At 37.6% G+C, this 24118-nt stretch overlaps 1 protein-coding gene and 1 long non-coding RNA gene across 12 annotated transcripts in view; one reads left to right on the top strand and one right to left on the bottom strand.

Annotated features, from left to right (window-relative positions):
* Positions 1-24118, bottom strand: part of LOC138149102 (uncharacterized) — a 258992-nt gene that overhangs the window by 34110 nt on the left and 200764 nt on the right. The gene's annotated exons all lie outside the window — the stretch shown is intronic.
* The window catches only part of DTNB (dystrobrevin beta), a 375244-nt gene that overhangs the window by 181789 nt on the left and 169337 nt on the right, over positions 1-24118 (top strand). For all 11 annotated transcript variants that reach the window (XM_069071996.1, XM_069072001.1, XM_069071997.1 and 8 more), the window contains one exon: positions 18161-18238. In XM_069071996.1, the coding sequence (XP_068928097.1) occupies positions 18161-18238 (78 nt within the window). The remainder of the gene's footprint in view (positions 1-18160; positions 18239-24118) is intronic.

Genomic DNA, 24118 nt, shown 5'->3' with positions numbered 1-24118 from the left:
CCCCTCTGTTCATTTACTCAGCAAATGTGGGATGGACAACCCCATAGCACTAGTGTGGCAAAGTTCTGAACTGCTGGTACTGGGGCAAATAACCCTGTATCACCAGCAGTGCAAAGCTCTGAACTGTGTGCTGTGATGGAGAGCCCCATAGCATCAGTGAAGTGGGTCTCTAAACTGCTAGTGTTGGGCCGGAGGACTGAGGAACAGAAGGAGCAGGACAGAATGCTCTGTGTGGGTGTGGGTGGGTAGGGTGCTGTGCAGCACTCCACTAAACTTGAGAGGGAGAACACAGCATCCAACTGGAGTCATTTCTGATCATTCAGAAATCACTTGGGGCAGAGACTTAGGCTGGTGAACCATGAATTGCTCAGTGTAGGAGGAGTATGAGACAATTTGAGATCCAGCCCACAAGGAAACCACCTTAAGGGACAGAGTCAGAAAATGAATAAGGGAAAATCAAGGGGTAGGGGGCAAGATTGGAGTTACCAAAGATCTCAAGAAGAAGAAAACTCAAAGACCTTGAACATCAACAAATAAATTAACAGGGAAAACATTAACAACAGAAGGAAATATGCTCTCAGGATCTAGTATAAGAGTTCATGCATTTATGAATAAATGCTATAAAACAAAAAGATAATCCAATACTTAATGAGACAATGGACACTGTGGAATGTGAAGAGATTATGGAACCACAACACACCATTCCTGTGTGATTCAAAGGAAAATAAGAATTATGAATGCAAAATTTATGGTCAACCACAAAAATAAAGAGCAGAATAGAAAACTTGGATTGATGATGGTGAGTTGCACCAAAATGAAATCACAAGAAAACCCGAAGAAATAAAAAGAGTAATTAGAAAATATTATACACAGTTATATGCTAACAAATTTGAGAACACAAAAGTAGAGAAATACCTTCAAAAATAGAAAATAACCAAAGTATGAGAATACCAGATAGAAATCTAAAATAATACAGAAAAGGAAATAGGTTTAGCTATAAAGGAGCTACCAAAAGGGGAAAAAACCTCTTGGTCCTGATGGATTCACAGGAAAATTCTATGAAACTTTTAAAGAATAGTACCAGTACATCACAAATTTTTTTCAAAAACTAAGAAAGAAAGCACCCTACCAGAATCCTTTTATGAGACACATATAGTCCTAATACCTAACCCAGGGAAAGATGAAACACAAAAAGAAAACTATAGGCCAATATCATTAGTGAACATTGACTTCGAATTTTTAAACAAAATCATGTTAAACAAACTACAGAAAATTATCCAAGAAATAGTTCATTATGACTAAGAGGGACTTATACCAGGGATGCAAGGATGGTTTGACATTAAGAAAAAAATAAGTATAAATAATTGCGTTAAAAACTAAAACATCTGAAACCATATGATCATTTTAGTAGATTCAGAAAAAACCTTTGACAAAGTACATCACTTTAATATGAAAAACCTTAGAAGATGTAGGCATAGAGGGACCTTTTAAAAATATTATAAAAAGCATCTGTCTAAAACCAAAAGCAAGTATCATATGCAATGGAGATAAAATAGAACCTTTCCCAATAAATACAAAAGCAAAACAAGAATGTCCACTCTCCTCACTATTATTTGATATAGTTCTAGAAATGCTATCAATAGTAGTAAGACAAAGAAAGAAATTCTAATTATAAAGGTACTGATGATACTTATTGAGACAATTAACGACTTTAGCAAAATTACTAGTTATAAACAAACAGTTCTCTAAAGAATTTCAAAATGTCTACATAAAAGAAGTTTCCAAATTATTAATAGTAAGAGAAATACAAATTAAAACCACTCTGGGGTTTTACCTCACAGACTGCAAGTGGGCAAAAATCACAACATTTCTATATAATAACAACAAAACCCAAGGAGCCATAGTAGGAAGGGAAATCCTATTTCAAAAAAAAATGGCAAAGTGCATAAAATATTTGGGGATTGACCTGCCAAAGCACACAAAAGATTCATTTAGATTCAATTACAAAGTGTTCCATAAAGAAGTAAAGAATAGCTTTAAGAGCTGGAGGAATATCCAGTGCTCATGGCTAGGCTTTGACAATATAATTAAAATGACAAACTGCCAAAGTTAATTTACTATTTTAATGCTATACCAATTAAGTTGCCAAGGGGATACTTTTTTTGTTTGTAAATTTTATTATTTATTTTAAACTTAAATACAAAATGAAAAAAGAAAAATAAAACACTGCTATGTACACAGCAGAACATGAGAAAATTTAATATAAAGCAATACATTTCCATTTCAAGAAAACCTATATACTAAATGCTACATATTGTTTTCAAAGCTGCCTAGCTTTTTCCTTGCTTCCTTGTAGGTTCTCTTTTGTTGTCTGCTGTGCACTTTTAATTTTATTTTTCCCCTCCCCCTCTCCACTCTTACCCTAAAGAAGGATATAATTAAGTTTGGATGTAGATAGACATAAAGATAGATATTTATTAACATACACATATATACTCATACACACACAAGATCATACTATGCTTATTTCCACTTGTTATCTGTTTCTCTAAAGGTGGATAGCTTCTTCTGTCTTCCTATGTTTTTCTAAATCAACCAGCTCATTTCCTCCACCACAACAATATTAAAACCCAATCATGTTCTCATCTGAGAGACTGTCTGTGCAATATATCAATTTTCAGCATTCCTCTTAGTCATGGCTGCATAGGTTTTATTTATATAAGAAAATTTAAAATAATTGAAATTATCCATTTTATATTTCAACAGTGCTCTCCCTTATGATATAGTTTAAAGTCTGATACTACTGAATCTGCTTTCTTTACATCTTTTTCCTCTGGTTTCTTTGAAGTCCCTTAACTTTTTTTCTTCCAATATGAACTTTGTTATTATTTTTTTCTAACTTAGTAAGATAATTTTTTAGTAATTTAATTGCGATGTCATTGACTTACATAGATTAGTTAGGTAAAATTGTCATTCAAGGGGTTACTTTATAGAACTTGATAAAATAGTAACAAAATTTATTTAGAAAACAAAAAATCTAGAATATCAAGGGAATTAATGAATAGAAGTAGAAGAAGAGGGGAAATAGCACATCCAGACCTCAAACTATATGATAAAGCAGCAGTCATCAAAACCATCTAGTATTGGTTATAAAAATAGGTCAGTGGAAGAGACTAGACAGAGAAGAAGCCTAAATAATGTAGCTCAATATTCTAATGTTTTTTTTTTTTTTAAGTAATCGGGGTTAAGTAACTTGCTCAAGATTACACGGCCAGTTATTTCTGGGTGTGGTGCTGAGTATCTGAGCCCGGGATTCGATCTCTAGGTCATCCCCACACTGGAGCCGGTGCTCTTACTCGCTGTGCTACCTGGCCACCCCATGAGCTAATGTTTGATAAAGTAGAAAACACAAAATTGTGTGATAAAAAACTGTTAGGAAAATAGAAAGGCAGTTTGGCTGGAATTAAGCTTAGAACAACACCTTACACCACATTCCCTAATATATTTCAAATAGGTATGCAACTTTAATATTAAAGCTAGGACTTTATGAAAATTGAAGAGAAGCAAATCACATACATTTAACAGCTATTGGTAGAAGCTGTATTCTTAACCAAATGAGATAAAAGCAATTACAAAAGATAAAATAGATACCTTCGATTACATGAAACTGATAAGCTTCTGTAGTGATGAAATTTTAAAAATTTTAAGTGTCAAATTTCTCCCTCCTTTCCTCCCTGCCTTCCCTCTCCTTGAGAAAGTGAGCAATTTGACATGGATTATTCATGCTCAGTGATTCAAAACATATTTCCATATTGGTCATGTTATGAAATAAAACACACACAAAAAAAGGAAACAAAACAAGAAAAATAAAGTAATTTTTAAAAGTATGCTTTGATCTGCATTTGGACTCCATCAGTTCTTTTTCTGAAGGTGGATAACATTTTCATCTTAAGTCTTTCAGAATTGTCTTGGATTTTTCTGAGAAGAGCTAAGTCATTTACAATTAATCATGGTGCAATATTGCCTTTACTGTGTACCCTCTTCTCCTGGTTCTGCTCAATTCACTCTGCGTCAGTTCATATGAGTCTTTCCAGATTTTTCTGAAAGCATCTTGCTCATCATTTCTGATAACATAATAGTATTCCATCACAATCATATACCACAACTTGTTCAGTCATTCTGCAATTGATGGGCATCCCCTCAATTTCCAATTCATTGCCACTATAAGAAGAGTCCCTATAAATGGTTTTTGTACATATAGGTCCTTTTCCTTCTTTAAAAAAATCTTTTTAGGATATAGACCTAGTAGTGGTATTGCTGGGTCAAAGGGTATCCACAATGTCATTGCCCTTTGGGCAAAGTTCCAAATTGCTCTCTAGAATGGTCAGATCAGTTCACAACTCCACTGATAGTGCATTACTGTCCCAATTTTCCCACATCTCTTCCAACATTTATCATTTTTTTCTGTCATATTAGCCAATCTGATAGGTGTGAGGTGGTACCTTAGAATTGTTCCAATTTGTGTTTTCTTTATTAAGAGTGATTCAGAGCATTTTTTCACATGCCTATAGAAAGCTTTGATTTCTTCTTCTGAAAACTGGGTGTTCATATCCTTTGACAATTTATCAATTGGGGAATGACTTGCATTCTTTTAAATTTGATTTCATTCTCTATATATTTGAGAAATTTGACCTTTATCAGAGAAACTTGTAATAAAATATTTTTCATAGACCAGCATCTTATACCATATATCAAGATGAAGTCAGCATGATTTAGGGTGATACCACCAACAAATTAGGAAAGCAAGAACTAGTTTACTTGTCAGATCTATGGAGAAGGGAAGAATTTATGGCCAAGCAAGAGATAGAGAGCATTATGAGATATAAAATAGATAACTTTAATTACATTAAATTAAAAAGGGTTTGCACAAACAAAACCAATGCAACCTAGATTAAAAGGAAAGCAAAAATCTGGGGGTGGAATTTACAGCAAGTATCTCTGATAAAGGTCTTGTTTCTAAAATATGTAGAGAACTGAGTGATTGGGGAATGGCTGAACAAGTTGTGGTATATGATTGTAATGGAATATTATTGGGCTTTAAGAAATGACAAGCAGGATAATTTCAGAAAAACCTGGAAAGACTTACATAAACTGATGCAGAGTGATGTGAGCAGAACCAAGAGAACATTGTATGCAGTAACAGTGATATTTTACCATAATCAACTGTGAATGACTTAGCTCTTCTCAGCAATACAATGATCCAAGACAATTCCAAAGAACTTACAATGAAAAATACTATCCATGTTCAAAGAAAGAACTGATGGACTCTGATTTTTTTTTTATTATATTTTACTTTCTGTTTTCGTTTTTGTTTTTGTCTATTTTCCTTCACAAGTAACTAATGTGGAAATATGCTTTACATGATTGCACATGTATACTATATCCAAATATTTACTTTTGGGGGGCAGGACAGGAGGGAGGGAGAGAATTTAGAACTCAAAATTTTAAAAAATCAATTTAAAATTGTCTTTACATGTAATTGGAATATATTATTAAAAATAAACTATATTCCACCTTCCCCAATTCATGTAAAAGGGGCCCCTAAACAAACTTTGGAGCTGCAGAACCCACAAAATGACACAGAGAAGCTAACCTTCCACTTAGGACAGCTGGGGAGGCCGGCAGCAAGCGGCCAGTGCAGTGCTCTGGGAGCCGAGCCCAGCTACTCAAGAGCCGAGGTTTTAGCCCCAGGGCAGGCCTGACCAGCTGCTGGCGGGAGGGACTCCAGATCACCAGCAGCTGTGGCCGTTTCCAGAGTCATCAACACATAGATACCAAGGACAAAGTGAGAGGTCAGTGCAGTCTGGACTTTGGGACCCAGTAGGTGGGAGTGCATCAGCTTTTGCCCCCAGGGCAAGAAGCTGCTGAGATGCCTGGCACAGCCAGCACCATGTGGCAGCTTCAGCTCCTGGCCTGCAGAGTGTAGGGGGACCAAGCAAACAGTCTGAGGTGTAATTGCTCTTGCTTTAACCTGCTTGGATCTGGATTGCGGTCTAGGGTGGAGGTTCTGGAGTGCAAGACCAGCTTGCCAGAGTGTGTGAAGACCTCAGAGAGGGCACCCAACTAATACCTCCAGCAGTTGAGAAAACCCCAGTGTTTGGGACAAAAGCTCCCCTGTCTGGTAGCAGAGTCCTACTGTGGCAAAAAGCCTAGGGGTCAAGTGACTGAGTGGTGACATGAACAGACAAAGGAAGCAAAACAGACAGGAGATTCCAACATTAGACTCCGATTTTGGGGACAAAAAGGTTTCAAAGCATGGAACAGGAGGAAGACAGCAAAATCAGAATTCCTGCACCAGAAGCTTCAAAGGAAAATACAAGCTGGTTACAGGCCATAGAGGACCTTAAGAAGCAGATAAGAGAAGTGGAGGAAAAATTGGGAAGAGAAATGAGAACAATGCAAGAAAATTACAAAATGAGAGTCAACAGCCTGACTGAGGAAAATCACACCTGAAAAAACAGACTGACTCAATTAGCAAAAGAGGCTCAAAAAGGCAATGAGGAGAGGAATGCCTTGAAAAGCCAAATTTGCCAGATGGAAAAAGAATCTCAAAAGCTCAATAAGGAGAATCATTCCCTCAGATTTAGATTGTAATAAAGGGAAGCTAGTGACTTTAAGAGAAATCAAGATGATGTTAAACAGATACAAACAAATGAAAGAATAGAAGGCAATGTGAAATATCTCATGGGAAAAACCACTGACCTGGAAAATAGATCCAGGAGAGATAATTTAAAAGTTATTGGACTACCTGAAAGCCATGATCAGGGAAAGAACCTAGAAATCATCCTCCAAGAAATTCTCAAGGAATATTGCCCTGATGTTTTAGAACCAGAAGACAAAATAGAGGTTGAAAGAATATACTGATCACCCCCTGAAAAAAGATCACAAAAAGAAAACTCCTAGGAATACTATAGCCTGGTTCAGGAATTCCCAGATCAAGGAGAGAATATTACAAGCAGCCAGGAAGAAACAATTTGAATATTGTGGAAACACAATCAGGATAACCCAGGATCTGGCAGCTTCTACACTGAGGGATCAAAGGGCCTGGAATATGATATTCTGGAGGGCAGAGGAGTTGGGATTAAAAGCAAGAATCACCTACCCAGCAAAACTGAGTATCATCTTTCAGGGGGAAATATGGTCATTCATTGGAATAGAGGACTTTCAAGCATTCTTAATGAAAAAACCAGAGTTGAATAGAAAATTTGACATCCAGATACAAGAAGCAAGAGAAGCTGGAGAAGGTAAACAGGGAAAAGAAATCATAAGCCACTGATCAAAGTTGAACTATTAACATTCCTACATGGAAAAACGATAATTGTAACTGATGAAACTTTTCTCAGTATGAAAATAGTTGAAGGGAATATAAATATGTGTGTATATATATATATATATATACACACACACACATATATATGTATATATATATATATGTCTATATCGGAGAGTATACAGGCATGAATACATGTGTGAATGTGTGTATATATGCTTACAGGTATACATAGATAGAGGGCACAGGACCAATTTAATAGGAAGGGATGATACTTAAAGGGGAAATTAAAAGGTGAGAGAGGAATATAATGAGAGGAGATGGAGAGATACAGAATGGGGTAAACTATCTCATAAAGAAGAGGCAAGGATAAAGGATTACAATGGAGGGGAAGAATAGGAAGGCAAAAGGGAATGGGTCAACCTTAGTCTCACTGAATTTGGCTCAGGGAGGGAATGAAATACACACTAAATAGGGTATCTCCCCCTACAGGAGAGTAGGGGGAAGGGGATGAGAGGGGGAATGATGGAAGGGAGAGCAGGCTGAAGAGGGGGAGGGAAGTTGGAACTACTCACTTTTGAAAAGGGACGGGATCAAAGTAGAGAATAGAACAAGTGGGTGGTGGGATAGGAGGGAGGGAAATATAGTCAGTTTTTTTTTACAATATATCTACTATGTTAATGTTTTGCATTAGCTACACATGTACAATCTACACTGAACTACTTATCTTCCCAGTAAGGGTGAGTGACAAGGGAGCAAGGGAATGAATCTGGAATTCAAAGTTTTAAAATCAAATGTTTAAAATTATATATACATATATACTATTATTAATACTATCTTACATGTAATTTGGAAAGAAGATATACAGGCTCTGGGGCATAGAGATCCACAATGCCCTACTGGAAAAGTCTAAGGGGGTATGGGAGAATATATGGGAGAGAGCAGATTGGAGGAAGGGATATCCTGTAGTATTGCTCTTCTGGGGTGGTGGGTAGGGGAAAAATGGGGAGAAAATTTGTAACTCAAAATTTGGCAGAAATTAAGGATGTAAATCAGAAGTTAATAAAGCATTTGAAAAATGAAAAAATAAACTATAATTATCAAAAATAATAAAAAATAAAAATTTTCAGTTATGTTTACTGTGTATTTCCCATCTCCATAGCTTTCCCTTGTTTATCCTTTTTCTTTTCTTTCACCTGTCTGTCCTTCCTTCTCTCTTTCCCTCTCTCCCTCCTTTTCTTCCTTCCTTCTCTCTCATTCTCTCCCTCTGTCCATATAGGTGATACCCTTACTTGTAGGTGGTCTGTCCAAAGGAATGTAAATTTTGATCACTGAAAACTACAAAGGTATCTTAGGGTTTAAGGGCTAGATTTCTTTCCTGAGGAACACACCTTAAATTCAAATTTTCTGGCTGTCATTGATTGGACCCTGATGATTTAGGGTGAGTATAAATAGAATTGTTTCTTTTTTGTCTAGAAAACCTAATGGTCTTCCACTTCCAGATTGATTTTTTTAAACTAGGTAAAAGAGGCCATTCTTTGCCTCATTTCTTACCTAGCTTTAATTACTTAATGGGTATTGCCTCAGACAAACTGAGACCTGGGAAAGTTGTTACCTTAAAAAGGCCAAGGTTTCTCACTGCATTGTGGTCATCTCCTGTTCTGATATGTATCTTACCCTGGACCCAGATGACTCCAGGGGAGAAAATGATACTGGTGATTTTGCATAGTCCTGCCTCACTTAAATCCAATTCACTTGCATATCATGGCATCCCCTTCCTGATGTCATGGTCCTCTTTGAGAATAAAGGACAAACAACAGCACCTATAACTCCTCCAAACAGGTGTTTTGTTTTTGACTGCCATTCTCCCCAATCTTCCCTTCTATTATCTCCCCATTCTCTCATCACCTTCCCCTCCTACATCCCTGTAGTGTAAGATAGATTTCTATTGAATGTGTATATTCCCTCTATTCCATCTTTGAGCCAATTTAAGTGAGAGTATGATTCAAGTGTTGTCTGCCACCTCCCCTATCTTCCTTCTACTGTAAAAGCTCTCTCACCTCTTTTATGGGAGATATTTTTCTCTATTCTATCTCTCTCTACCCCCTTCTCCCAGTGCATCCCTTTTTCTCACCCCTTCATTTTATTTTTTTATATCATTGCATCATAATCATCCCACACTAGTGCACTTTGCCCATGTACACTCCTAACTGCCCTAACAATGACAAAATTCTTAGGAGGTATAAATATCATCTTCCCATGTAGGAATGTAAACATTTTAATTTTATTCAATCCCTTTTGATTTCTCTTGACTGTTTACCTTTTTATGCTTCTCTTGAGCCTTGTACTTGAAAGTCAAATTTTCTATTCTGCTCTGGTCTTTTCATCAGGAATATTTGAAAGTCTTCTATTTCATTAATTATTCATTTTTTTTTACCTGAAGGAGTATACTGTTTTGCTGTTTAGGTGATTCTTGGTTGTAATCCTAGCTCCTCTGATCTCTTAAATTCCAAGCTTTCTGATCCTTTAATGTAGAAGCTACTAAATCTTGTGTTATCCTGACTGTGGCTCCATGATATTTGAATTATTTCTTTCTGGCTGCTTGCAATATTTTCTCCTTGATCTCAGAGCTCTAGAATTTGGCTATAATATTCTTGGGAGCTTTTGTTTTGAGATCTCTTTTAGGAGGTGATCCTTGGAGTCTTTTAATTCCTATTTTACTCTCTGGTTCTAGGATATCAGGGCAGTTTTCCTTGATAATTTCTTGAAAGATGCTCTCTAGGCTCTTTTTTGATTATGACTTTCAGGCAATCAAATAATTCTTAAATTAAATCTCCTAGATCTATTTTTAGGTCAGTTTTTTTTTCCAATGAGGTATTTAATATATATTTTCATTTTTTTTCATTTTGTTTGACTATTTCTTGCTGTCTTATGGAGTCATCTGCTTCTACTTGTCCAATTCTAACTTTTTAAGGAATTATTTTCTTCATTAAACTTTTGTATTTCCTTTTTAATTTGACCAGTTCTACTTCTTAAGGAGTTTTTTCTTTTCAGTAAATTTTTGCACTTTTTTTCCCATTTGGTCAGTTCTGCTTAAGTCCTTCTCTGAAGTGGATTTTTTGGTGATTTTTAAGGCATTATTTTCTTGAGGATTTTTGCATGTGTGTGTGCATCCCTTACCAAGCTGTTGACTCTTTTTTCATCATTTTCTTGTGTTACTCTCCTTTCTTTTCCCAGTTTTCCCTCTGTCTTTCTTACTTGATTTTTAAAATCCTTTTTGAGTTGTTCCAGGAATGGGTGGAGGGGGCACTGCCCCAAGTTTCAGGGGTTTTTTTATGCTGTTCTTTTCAGAGTTAGTTCTGGGAGTCAATAAGTTTTCAACTCTTCAAGGGTAATGTGATCTAAGGAAAGGTATGGTCAACACTCTCCTGACCTGTGGTCTTGTCTGTGAGCACCCTTCTCTGCCCTTGAACTGTGACCAGTGTTCCTGCTCCCTGAGTCCACAAACTCTAGGTGGCTAGAAGATGCAGTGGAAAGAGCCCCAGACCTGAAGTTAGGAAGAGTCAGATTCAAATCTGACCTCAGACACCTACTATGTTACCCTGAGCAAATCACAAACTCCTTCTGCCTAAGTTTCCTCAGGTGTAAAATAAATCATAACAATACCCACCTCCCAGGGTTATTATGAGTTTCACATGAGGTAATATTTGTAAAATTTTTTGCAGAGTGTTTGGCACATAGTAGCAGCTTATTAAATGCTTGTTTTCTCCATCCCTTCATAAAGAAGGGGATGGTATCATGTTAAATGTGCATAGAAAAAGATTTGGCTGTGGCATTTACTATAGAGTATCTGTACTTAGAGGCAAGGAAGTTGACTAGAAAACTAGGTCTCATTCATTCAAATATTGATTAAACACCTGTATTAAGGTATCATGGGGATACAAAATACTATTTACCTTCAAAATAGAATGGAAATATTAGCTTTCATTTTTAGTAATTGGATATACAGTCAAGATTACCTTGTATTTCCTTAAATATCTTGTACTTATATATGTACATGTTGTTTCCCTGATTAGAATATAAGGTTCTTGAAAATATAGGCTGTTCTACTTTTGGCTTTGTATCTCCAGCACTTAGTACAATACCTACCAGAAAGTAGTGATGTAATTAATGTTTATTGATTGATTTGAAAAAAAAATAGATTCCATGTCATTTTGAAAGGATTGTCCAAAGAGTGCCCTAGAGACCTCTGCCTGCTTATATGTTATTTAATATTTTATCAGTGTCTTGGATAAAAGCATAGTGAGTATAGTATTCAAATTCACATACTCTGGTTCAGAAAATTAACTTTACAAGATAGGCAAAGCATGCTTATATAGCATTTTGTCTGAAAAATGTCTGGGAGTCTTAGTAGATTGTAAGCTCAGTATGTGTCATGAGTGAGATAAAGCAATCAAAGAAGCTAATGTAAGTTTGGGCTCCATTAAGAGAAATATAGCTTGGGGGTGGGGTGGAAAGTGGGGGAGGTAGGGGATTGTACCCTTGCTCTCAACTGTGGTCTTACCAGATGTGGAGGAATGTCTTCCTTTGGGATGCCAGTTTTGGAAGAACATTGATAAGCTAAGGAGTCTTCAAAGGAGACAACTAGAATGGGGGAGGCCTCGAGGCAGGGGTTCTTTTTGTTCTTTTTGGCTGCAGAAAGCAGAACTAGGAGCAATGAGTGGAAGTTACAGAGAAGGAAATTTAAATTTGAGGCCAGTCAGAGCAATCAACAGCATTTATTAGGCACTTAAAATGTACAAGGCACTGTCTTAGGTACTAAAGACAAAAAGAAGCAGTCTCTGCCCTCAAGATGTTTATATTCTGTTGGGAGAGATAATGTATATACGTAAAGGTAGAGACAGAATAAATTAAAAATAAATACAAAGCAGTTTTGGTGGAGGAATTGCTATCAGATAGGGAGAGGGGAAGCGACCAGGAAAGGCTTCCTGTAGAAGGTGACATTTGAACTGAACTTTAACGGAAACTAGAATGTCTAAAAAGCTGAGGTGAAAAGGAGGTTCATTCATGACCTAGGATGGATAGGTAAGATGGGCAGAAACAGCAAAAAAAGGAGATGGAATGTCTGTAGAGGAGCACCAATCAGCTATGTTGGCTGAACTGTTTGTTGTTGAGTCATTTCAGTCCTGCCTGACTCTTCTTGACCCCATTTGGGGTTTTCTTGACAGATACAGGAGTGGTTTACTATTTCTTTCTCCAGCTCATTTTATAGATGAGGAAACTGAGGCAAATAGGGTTAAGTGACCTGCCCAGGATCACACAGCTAGTAAGGGTCTAAGGCCAGATTTGAACTCAGGAAGATGAGTCTTCCTGACTTCAGGCTAACATGGAGCTACTTAACTGCCTTGACTGAACTATAAAATGGAGTAATGCAGGATGTGACTGAAAGAATAGTTTGGAAACATGTTTAATGGGCTTTAAATGCCAAACAGAGGAGTTTATATTTGATCCTAGAAGTGATCACTGGAGTTTATGAGCAGGAGAGTGACATGGCAGACCTGTGCTTTGAGAATATCACTTTGGCAGCTGGTGGAAGATAGTTTAGAAAAGAGAGAAAACTGAGGCAGGGAGATGAATTAGGAGACTATTATGTCAACTATTGTTGATGAGAACCATGACTAGAATGATGATCATGTGAATCAAGAGAAAAAGACAGATGTGAGAGATGCTGTGGAGGTAGAATTGATCTGACTTGTTGGTTGTTGTCCTTTGTTCTCAGAGGACCAAAATGACATCACTGTGTGAGAGGCAAGTGACAGTGTGTCTGATCAGACCAATATGAGCTTGGAATGCTCTACTACAGGTTGGGCACAAATAGTCCATGTGAACATTTAGGGTGGATTCTCTAAATGTGCACATCTTACATTTCTTTTGAGCTACTTTGATCCTGCTTTGCTTATAGAGCACAGCACCTTCTCTAATAAGGGCATGCCATGCTGGGTGGTCCTGTGCCAGTGTCTCCCACATCACACAATCAATTCCAAAGTTATTAAGAGAGACCTTGAGAGTGACCTTATATCACTTTTCCTGACCACCACATGAGCATTTGCCTTGTGTGAATTCTCCATAAAACAGAGCTTTGTCACTTCCCTGTCACCACAGGACTTTGAGATAGGTAAAAATGGTAAAATGGTGTGGGTGGTGTCTTTTGATGCATGTGTAAATTGGATTTAAGTGAGGCAGAGTTTCATGAAGTTGTTCTCACTCTCTTTTCCATAGTCATCACAGGACAAAGTCAAGATGACTGGTGATATCTGGAGATGAGTGGATGGATGACCTTGCTGTCTTTGATGTCTAACTAGCCTCTAAGCCCTCCACAGTGCCTGCTTTAGCTGCCTTCATGGCTGTTGGAACAAATTGTTCTCATCTACCCACTCCACCAGGGGAAGTCTTCATATGCTTGGGATAGACACCCTTCCCAACTCACTAATGAGTTTGGGATTCCTCAGTTACCCTCGACCTGGTTAGCCCATCTGTCAAAATGGTTCGCTGGGGTGTGGCTACTGTGCATGCTACAGCTTCTTGCAGCCACAGGTGAGAGTTAGGTGGATCAGGTGGACACTGAAGATGAAAAGCAGCCCTCGCACCAGAGGTACAAGTATTTCCTGAACACATCCTACACCCCAACCTGACTTGTACAATGTGAAGAAGAGTGGCACAGTGTCTCATACTTAATAGGTGCTTAATAAATGTTTTATTGACTGATTGACTGAGACGACTTGGTATAAATGGATTTAGTATCCTCAGGAGGTAGCAGTATGGTCTCCTTGGAAGAAAGAGGAAAGTTAGAACATACTATTTTCCCTTCTGCTCAACAGTTTCTGTTTTGGATATTTTGAATTTGTGATGCCTGTGGAACATTTAATTTGAAGTGTCCAATAAAGTAGTTTTCTAAGGAATTTCTTGCCTCTTTTCTCACTTTCTGTACCTTTTGTTTCTGACTACTTCTATGCTCAATTTTCTCTTTCTTCTACCTTTATCTTTTTATTTCCTACCCTTCCTATTCAATGGCTTCTAATGCCTCAAAAGCAGTTACCTATCTTTTACATGATGTGAAACTAAAAAATGGTGATGTCAGAGTAGAGATAAGGGCTGGATATGTAGATTTGAGAGTCTTCTTCCTAACAATTAGAATCATCCCAAAGTGAAATGGACTCCCTTAGAAATAAATAGTGGAGGAGAGTGGGGAGATATATATACAGAAAATTAGCATAGGACAACTCACACCTCTGGATAGAATTTTAGAACCATTCTGTACCATACCTACCTACTAGGCAAAATCACATCTCTTATCTTTTCCCCCTCAGTGTTCATAGCTCTCCTTCAGAGTAGATCACCTTTGCTAATCTCAGGCTGCTGAATTAGTGATGGATTCTTTTAGTGCATAGTTGTACTTGGCAGGGTGCTGGAAAAGTGTTACACTCTTTCAATGCAAACCATTACTTAATCTTAAGAACTGTCAAATTGCTCAGTTCTGCTCTGGGGCTCTGAGGAGTTTCTCTTTCTCAAGTTATAGCTATTGATGGGGTCACTTACCCTCTTCAAATGGGGGATTGTGTCTTATCTAGTCAATTGTTAGCAAAGCCAAATCTCTTTTCATAACTAAGTAGATGCAAAGCCTATCTTCCCTTCCCCTTTTCTGAAAAACCAGAGATGACGATACAGATAAACCCTTGAGACTCTGCCTTTCTCTGGGTGTAAGAGGCACTAGACGGCATTCTTACTTTTTTCCTAGGCAGTTAGTTCTCAGCAAAGGAATGCCTTTTGTCCACTCAGCATATCTTCTAGCTCTCTCTTTCTAAGCAGCTTCTTAACTCTTTTCTCATTTTCTATACCTTTTTGTCTCTGCTATGCTCAGCTTTCTCTTTCTTCAACTTTATCTCTTCATCACCTGTCCTTCCTATTCAATGACTGCTAATGCCTCAAAAGCAGTTACCTATCTTTAACATGATGTAAAGCTAAAAAATTTCACCTTTCTTTCATTTATGATCCAAACAGTTATAAATCAAATGTTATAATTCATTTATCAGCCATTTCTTTCAAAACTGAAAACATTTACATGCTACTTGAGCTGATAGACTGCAATGCCTTGTAGACATTATTGGCTCAATTGGTATTCTGCCTTCAAACAGAACCTCTCAATATATTTACCTGAGAGGCAGTTTTCTCTCTAGTCCTCATAATAATCTATGCTTACTGCCAATGCCTTCCCATCAGAAGGCCCAGCACTATTTTGCCCTGCCAGCTGATACAGACTGTGGCAACAGGGGCAAGAGGCTGGAGTAGTGCTTTGGGCCTAGGAGTGGAGAACTCCATTGGAAACAAAGAAGGGGTTAACCTTAAAAGCTAAGTGTCCCCAATTTCCAGCAGCCTTGAGAATAGTGTATGGTCTGTGGGTGGCAGGTAGATATATCCATAATGTTGGGCTTTGTTTTTCAGCTTTTGGAGGGGAGAGCAAGATTTAGCTTATGGCATGTTTTCTTTAATTATTTTCTTCATGTCATTTGTGAATGACATGAATTTTAGGACTTCTTTATCGTGTTATTTTGTATGATGGAAGAAAGCTTTCTCCCTGTCTAAAGTCTTTTGGAATTGCAGTTCATCTTTCACTCAGCTGCCAAAGTTCTAAAAGCACCTATCTGATTGTGCTTCTCCCCCACTCAGTAAACTACAGTGACTCCCCTATTACCTCTAGGATAAAATACAAAATCTGCTATTTGTTTTTTAAAGTCCTTTATAACCTGACCCTTTCTTATCTTTCTAGGTGGTTCTCCCTTCCACACACTCTAACATACATCTATACTAGGCTTAGTATAAACTTGCTGTTTCTTACACATAAAACTCCATTTCCCAATACCCTGTCTTTTTATTATATGTTCCTTACTCCTGAAATGCTCTCCCTCACCTCAGCCTCATGATTTCCTTCAAGAGTCACCTGGAATGAAAGAAATTCAAGGTATCAATAGCCATAGGGAAAAGCCTATTCTCTATCAATAATTAGAGAAATACAGTTTTTAGAAAAAGTTCTCAGGTACTACCTCATCCCCACCAGATTGGCAAAGTTGACAGAAAAACAAAAATGATAAATGCTGAAGGGGATGTAGGAAGACAGGCATGATAATACACTGTTGGTGGAGCTTTGAATTCATCCAGTCATTCTAGAAAGCAGTTTGGAGCTATGCCCAAAAACCTATTAAACTGTGCATCCCCTTTGACCCAGTGAAACCTTCCCCACCTCATCGCAACACCATCCTTCCAGTCCCTCAGGCTTTTAACCTAGGAGTTGTCCTGGATTTTTCACTATCTCTAGTACCCCATATCTAATCTGTTGATTTCACCTTTGCAACATCTCTTAAATACACTCCTTTCTCTCTTGTGACTGCCACTACTCTGGTACAGGCTCTCATCACCTCACTCCTGGACTGTATTAAAAAAGCTTGCTGGTAGGTCTGCCTTCCTGGCTGGAGCGTCTCTATATTCCAATCCATCCTCCATTCTGCCACTGAAGTCATTTGCTTAAAACTCAAGTCTGAACATGTCACACACCCCACCCCAGCCCACTCAATAAACTCCAGTGGCTCCCTGTTGCCTCCAGGATCAAAGCCAAAATATTCTCTTTGGCATTCACAGCTCTTTATGACGTAGCCTCCTCTCCTACCTTTCCAGTCTTCTTACTCCTTCTTCCCCAACACATACTGTTCAATCCAGTTACACTGGCGTCTTGGCTGTTCCATCAACAAGACGCTCAATCTCTTGATTCTAGGCGTTTTCCTTAGCTGTCTCCCACATCACAACCACTTTCTCCTCTGCTTTGATTACTGACCTTCTTTTAATTCCCAACTGAAATCTCTTTTACTGGAAGCCTTCCCCTTCTCCTCTTAATTCTGGTACCTTCTGTTAATTACTTCCTATTTATCCTGTATATGACTTGCTTTGGATATGTTTGTTTCCATGTTGTCTCTGCTAGATTGTAAGCTCCTTGAGGGTGGGAACTGTCTTTTGCCTCTTCTTGTATCCCCAGTGCTTAGCACAAGGCCTGGCACATAGTAGGCATTTAATAAGTGTGCAGTGATTGATGTTGATAGTTAAGTTTAATAAAACATAGATTATTTTAATAGAATTGCTAAATTCATGGTAGTTTTTGATAGTCATATATTTCCTTTATTACTTAATAACTACTGTCATGTTGCTATCAAGAAAAAAATTTTATGTTAAAAAAAGTATCTTCCTACTAAAAAAACCATCAAGAACCTGATCTGAGGTATCATCTTTGGATTTAGTGTTTCTTTAAAGTTGTAAGATCAATTGATTTATTAATGTTATCTATTTTCATATAATGAAAAGTGGAAAATTGTGCTTACAAATCTATGTGGAGTGATGAATGCAAATGGAGAACCACCTTTGGGTATTTTAGTGTAAGAGCCAGCCTATGGCATGTGTGGCACACTGCCCCCACATGGTGGTTAAGTGCAGGTACACATCAAGGACCTCCTCAAACTGCAGAAACAACATTCAGTGACATCTTTCTGATAAGATATTTAAAGTTATTTGCATAATCGTTGCAACAAAGGTTGTGGGGCCCCTGAAAGAGGATATGGCTTACATTTAAGTTGCTTATGCTTAAGATTGTGATGTGCCCTATCTGCTTGGATCCCAAAGCCTTCTCACATCTGACAGAGGCTCGTTTTTTTTTTTGTCTGTTGTTTTCTTTCATATGTTTGTCAAATCATATGAGTAGCGATTCATAGAGACTAAATATCTTTTTTTCAGCCCTCCTCGCCCCATGACCAACATGAATGATACAGTGGTTAGTCATATGTCCTCTGGAGTTCCCACTCCCACCAAAAGGTATGTGTATTTTTCCTTAGTTCCTTGCACCTAGGGGCTGTAGTAATGAAAAGAATACACCAGCAACAAAACTGACACAAACTGGCATTTTCAGGTTGGCAAGGAGCTTTATATGCTATTTTATAACAATCTTGTAAGGTAGATAATATGTGTGATTATTCCCATTCCTCACTTGAAGAAACTGAAATTCAGAGAAATTAAGTGACTTGCCTGTGGTCATACCAGCTAGAAAGTATCAGTGATGTCTATTTATCCAGTATGCCATGCTTCCTTTCTGCTGCTGATCACCTCCCCAGAGAGGGAGCCTTGCTCTTGTCTTCTTGTGCCTTTTACATGTCTGACTCCTCTGTAGTATGAAAAGCATCCTGGTTTAAAGGGTGCAAGTCCTAATACCAGCAATGTTACCCTAGTCCAGTCACTAAGCCTTTGAGCCTTAGTCTCCTTAGCTTGATAATGGATATGATAATATTTAAACTATTCACCTTATAGAATAAGAAAGTCCACAAGAATTTGTTAAGATTTACTGGGTACGTACCTGGCACCATGCTAAACACTGGATGAGGAAAGCACTTTGCAAAACCTAATATGCCATATAAATGAGTTATTGTTTTTCCCTTTTATTCCTATAAAGTTAGTGTTTAGTTTTTCTTTTCTTTTCTTGCTTACTCATGAACACCAGAAATATAGTGGTAGAATTAGATTAATTTTAAGTAGTGTTTATGGTGGAAGACAGTGTGGCTTAGTGGACAGTATGCTGGACTTGGAGCCAAGATTTGGGTTTGAATCTTGCCACTTGCCACTTGTGTGTAAGTAACTTAACTCCTCTTCAGCTGAGTTTCCTCATGAAGATAATAAATGGCATCTACCTTAAAGGGTTGTTTTGAATATCAAAGGAGGTAATATGTGAAGCACTTTGCAAACCTGAGGACACTATTTAAATGCTAGCTGTTATTACTTAGAATATTGTGCCAGGGCAGATTAAGTATACTGGGGACTTTTTTCTCCAAAAATTACTTTCATGCAATTGTATTTAATTCAGCATTTCAATGCTAGTGTTGCAGATAGGTTCAAGTATGTATTATTGCTTCCCTGAGCTTATGTTTATATATACCTTCACCTTGGTAATGTCTGGTAGGATCCAGTTAGTCTTAGCTAAGAGGTTCAGCAGGTGTAGAATTTTAGTACTTTGACTTCCAGAAGATCCATTTTGGTTCCTGAAATATATTTCTTGAGTTAATCATCTGAACTTTCTCTTGATCTTTCATGCAGAAAGGTGACAGCATGCTGTCAAAGAACATTATTCAGGTTTCCTGAATTCTGCTCCTGATGGGTTGTTAGACTTTTGGCAAGTTTGTTTACTCATTTTAGCTTCAATTTGCTGCTCTGTAAATCATGAGGATTCAACTAAAAAGCATTTCAATTGTCCCTTCTAGCTCTAAAGTGCACATACATTTTTATTCAAGCGCTTGTGCCCATCTCTGAGAGGACTATGAGGGTGTCCATTAGGAACTGTCAAGGCATTGAGAACACAGCTTCTTGTTAATTTATCTCAAGTTTCAGCTCTTCCATCTGAACTTGAGGGGGTAATATAAAATGACTCCCTTCCTATTTAATTTACCTTTGTCTTATACCATAGCAAAGCAGAAGTTCCCTAAAGGTGTATATATAGTGACTGAAGAATTCTTTCTTGCAAATATCACTTGAGTAGGAAAAAAAAATTAGGAAGAAATTACAACCTATTCCCCAAGTTTCCCTTTCAGAAAATCTCTTTATTTCATTTAACTATCTCAGGTTTCTAAAATCACTTAGACTATCCTTACATATTATCATATTGGTCTCAATCTATAGTTATCTTTGTGAAGTTTTCACTGGCCATTTGCCCTAGAAAGAGTATAACATAGCACTGGATGTTCTAGAATTAATGAGTTAGGAACTTATTACAGCAGGCATAAGCAGGTGATATAGAGTCCACTTGAAGACACAAAGTTCTGCAAATTTGTTTTACCTGAAGGAGAATACCTGACTGTAGGACATGAGCACCTTTCAGGTGAGTTGGGAAGATTCATTTTGTTTCTTTTTAGTCTAATTAGAAGCTCTTGGGCTTTTAGCAGGTGACCACTTCAACGTCCACAAATTCCACAGAGTTCAAGTCCCTCTAAGAAGACCTCTAGAAAGTTACTGACCCTCTCTGATCCTGAGTTTCTTCTTCTGAAAAGTTATGATGGATTTTGACTAGAAGAGCTCTAAGTTCTCTTCTCACTACAAATTCTGTTATCCTAAGATGGCAAAATAAGAGAGACCCTCTTGTGTTTGAGGTTTGACTGAAAATGTTCATACACTATCAAGCCTTGGATTTGGAGAGTTCAAAATAACTAAATCTCTCCTAACTTCCTAGATATGCCAGAGAAATTCTCCTGTCCTTACTGCTCAGATTTTTTGTGTGAAACACATACAGTGTTTTACCTTAAAGGGAAGTTTCAAATGGAAGGAAACAAAGCAAAAATACAGTAGAGGAACTTTGCCATTACAGATCCAAGGGCCTAAAGTAAGTCACCAAAAAGTTATCTCACAGATTGTACAATGAGAAGTCTACCATGAGAACCATTCTTCTTCGTATATGTTGTTTAAGTTTTTGTTCTTACCATCACTGCTGCATATCCAGGGCAGCTGGATGACTGTTATTCTCCCTCAGGTCACAGCCTACCTATCTCCAGGCTTGTCACCTCTCTGCCTTTGTGCAGGCTGTCTTCTATGTCTGGAATGCACTCTGTCTTCTCTTTTGCCTCTTTGAATACTTGGCTTCCTTCAAGACTCTTAATATGGAAGTCCCCCAAGAGCTGGGTTTTTTTTTTTATCTCTAGTCCCTAGGACAATGTCTTACATGTGACAGGTGCTTAATAAATGCTTGTTGGATAGGACTACTGATGGAGGGCTATAAAACATGCCACATTTGTTATTGTAGCAACAGGGCTGCTAGAGGATGTGATCATTTCTTGCCATTGCTGTTGTTTAAAAGGCATTAACTTGTGGGGAAGGCAGGAGATGACCGAGTAGCATCAATGGTCATGGCATGAAAGTCATCCTGCAGACATGCTTCTTTAGCCGTAAAGAAAAAGTCTTTCACCTCCGACCCTTGTAAGCTAGCTAGTAACAACTAACAATCACATTCAAAAGTTACCATCAGATCTATTGTTCAGGTGGAATTGGGACACTTTTCAGCATCCAGCATTTTAACCAGGGGGGTTTCTGGGTGAAATTATTAGCTTTCTGAGTGTCTGAATATTTAGGATTCAGGGTATAGGCCTAAGAGTATTTGCCTTGGAGGATGGACAGCAAAATGAATGAGTCAAAAACCAGGTAAGAGTTCTAAAAGAGATTGTTGAACTCTGTCAGACGGATCAGGACTGCAGTACTTAGGAAAAGAGGTGAATTTAGGGTAAAATACTATTCAGACAACTTGGCTTTTCCAAAGAGATAACGCATATTTAGCATGAACTCAAAATATGAGAGATGAGCATTTGTTGTATAAATTTGAGCTTCCTAGCCAGTAGTTATATGTGCCTTCTCAGAAGACTTATTCTTTTTTCTTTTGTTCATTCTACAAGGCAGCCTAAAGAGAAAACTATGAAGTTGAATGCATTCAGACATGTGCCCACAACAGGCTAAGTCAGATCAGATGTCCTGGAACAGGGGTTCTTAACCTTCTTTGTGCCATTGACACAGTGAGAGGAGCTAGTAAATACAAAGATTTCAGAAGAATTTTTTTCTCTCTCTACAGACTGAAAATAACAGAACAATAATGGCAATAATATCATATTAATAAATATAAAGTGGTGACATCATGGTATAAGTGGGTGAAGTACTGGATTTGATATCAGAAAGACCTTAATTCAAATCCTGCCTCAGACACTAGCTCTTAGAGTGTTGGGCTAGGGGGGAGCAGGGGGACGGGGGAGAAACCTACAGCCTCAAGGCCACATGTAACCCTCTAAGCCTCAAGTGTGGCTCTTTGACTGAATCCAGACTTCACAGAATGAATTTCCTTGATGAAAGGCTTTGTTCTGTGAAACTTGGACTCAGTCAAAAGTCTACACCCAAGGATCTAGATGGCCACATGTGGCCTCAAGGCCATAGGTTCCCCACCCCAGGCTGCTTTCTGCGGCCCCTTCCAATCCTAAATCTGCAATCTTTTGACCTCAAATATAAAATTTTCAAAGGTGTGAAAATCTTGAAGTTCCAAAAATATTGTCTATGATATGAAACACTCCATTTTCTTGCTCCTAAGACAGAGTAGCAAAATGGTTGCTAGTTTTTTGCCTTTTGAGGCTGCAATCCATATTATTAAATATGATTGCATTTAGTAACTCTCTTCCTACATTTTTGAAAACTTAGAAATAGGATATAATGAGGTATTTAGGGATAAGAGAGAAGAAAGTGCTGACTTCATTATTTTTTATTATGGTGATGGTCGATAAGGGACACAAGTCTAGATGGCATGCTTGTCAAACGCTTCTGTTTGCAAGCAAGATCTGAGTGATTTCTTATTGGGGGAGGGGTTGCAAATGCAATTCTTGGTCAGATGCAGATTGAACTAGATAATTTCTGAAGTCCTGTCCAACTTTTGATATTCTGTGACTTTAATTGCTCTTCTACCTTAGCTGTAAAACAATGCAATTACATTCTGAGGCCCATCATCATCATCATAATGCCAAGGCAACTTGACAATCAGGAAGAAACTAATAAAATTTTGGACTATATGAACAGAAACATAGTGTCCAGAGCAAGGTCAGTGGCTGTCCCACTATACTGTGCTGTCCTATCAGATCTTATTCAGAATATCATGTTTAGTTCTAGTTGCCTATTATACAAATGATTTGCCTTTCTCTGGACCAACTCAGTCCAGCTTATTAGTCATTATGTTGAAGTTCTTTGAAATTATGTCATAGGAGAATTGTTTGAAGAAACAAAATTTCAGCTTAGAAAATGGAAGCTTTAGCAAGAACATGACTGATGTCTTAAAATATTTGAAGGGTCTGACAATTAAATCTGGAGCATTTCCTACAATACCATGGATTTGTAGTCATAAGACCCGAGTTCTAAACCTGACTTTGCCACTCACTACCTTTGGCAAATTCTTTGGGCCTCAGTGTCCTCATCTGTAAAATTAGGAAGTTGAACTTGGTTATCTCTAAAGTCCTTTCCAGACCTAAATATTATCAGCCATCCCTAAACCCATTTCCATGATATTTGCATAGTATCAGAAATCTTTTTCTATGCTTATTGTTAGTTTCTCTCTTTTTAGGCCCTTTCTTAAGTAACTACCTCTCTAAGACTGCTACGGTTTTCCTATATTTATGCCTTTAACTTCATTTATACGAAGAAGAGCATGTCATACTTTAGATATAGGCACAATTTGTTCAATATCAATTTCATCCTAAAATGTGACTCACAAGATGGAAAATTAAAGGGCAAAGAGGGCCAGCATACATGTACATTTTTCTGTCTCTGAGCTCAGAAACACAAATAGGTTAAAAGTCAAGTGGCACTACCACAGTTACAGAATGATGCTTCAGTTTATTTCTAAATTAAAGGGCCAGCTTGAGTATGATAGAAATGAGGGTATTACGCAACTTTATACTGAATTCTTATTAAAAATAGATATGGAGAAAAATTTTATGAGAAGGCTAATGAACTTAATATAAAAGGAAAAATTGATCCCTAGATCCAAACCCACATAGGAGATAGAACTAGTGATTTGTTTTCTCCCGTGTGATTATTTTAAAAAACAGGACAAAATATTTAATATGGTCATGAAACAACTAGTCTTTATACATTCTTTCCAAGTCAAAGCAGGAATTAATTTTTCTTAATTTTTTTCCT

Source organism: Petaurus breviceps, unplaced genomic scaffold (assembly GCF_028583685.1).
Source record: "Petaurus breviceps papuanus isolate PSGF00001 unplaced genomic scaffold, PetGlider_PUasm1.0 90845, whole genome shotgun sequence".
Lineage (NCBI taxonomy): Eukaryota > Metazoa > Chordata > Mammalia > Diprotodontia > Petauridae > Petaurus > Petaurus breviceps.
This window is presented reverse-complemented; position numbering and strand designations above follow the sequence as displayed.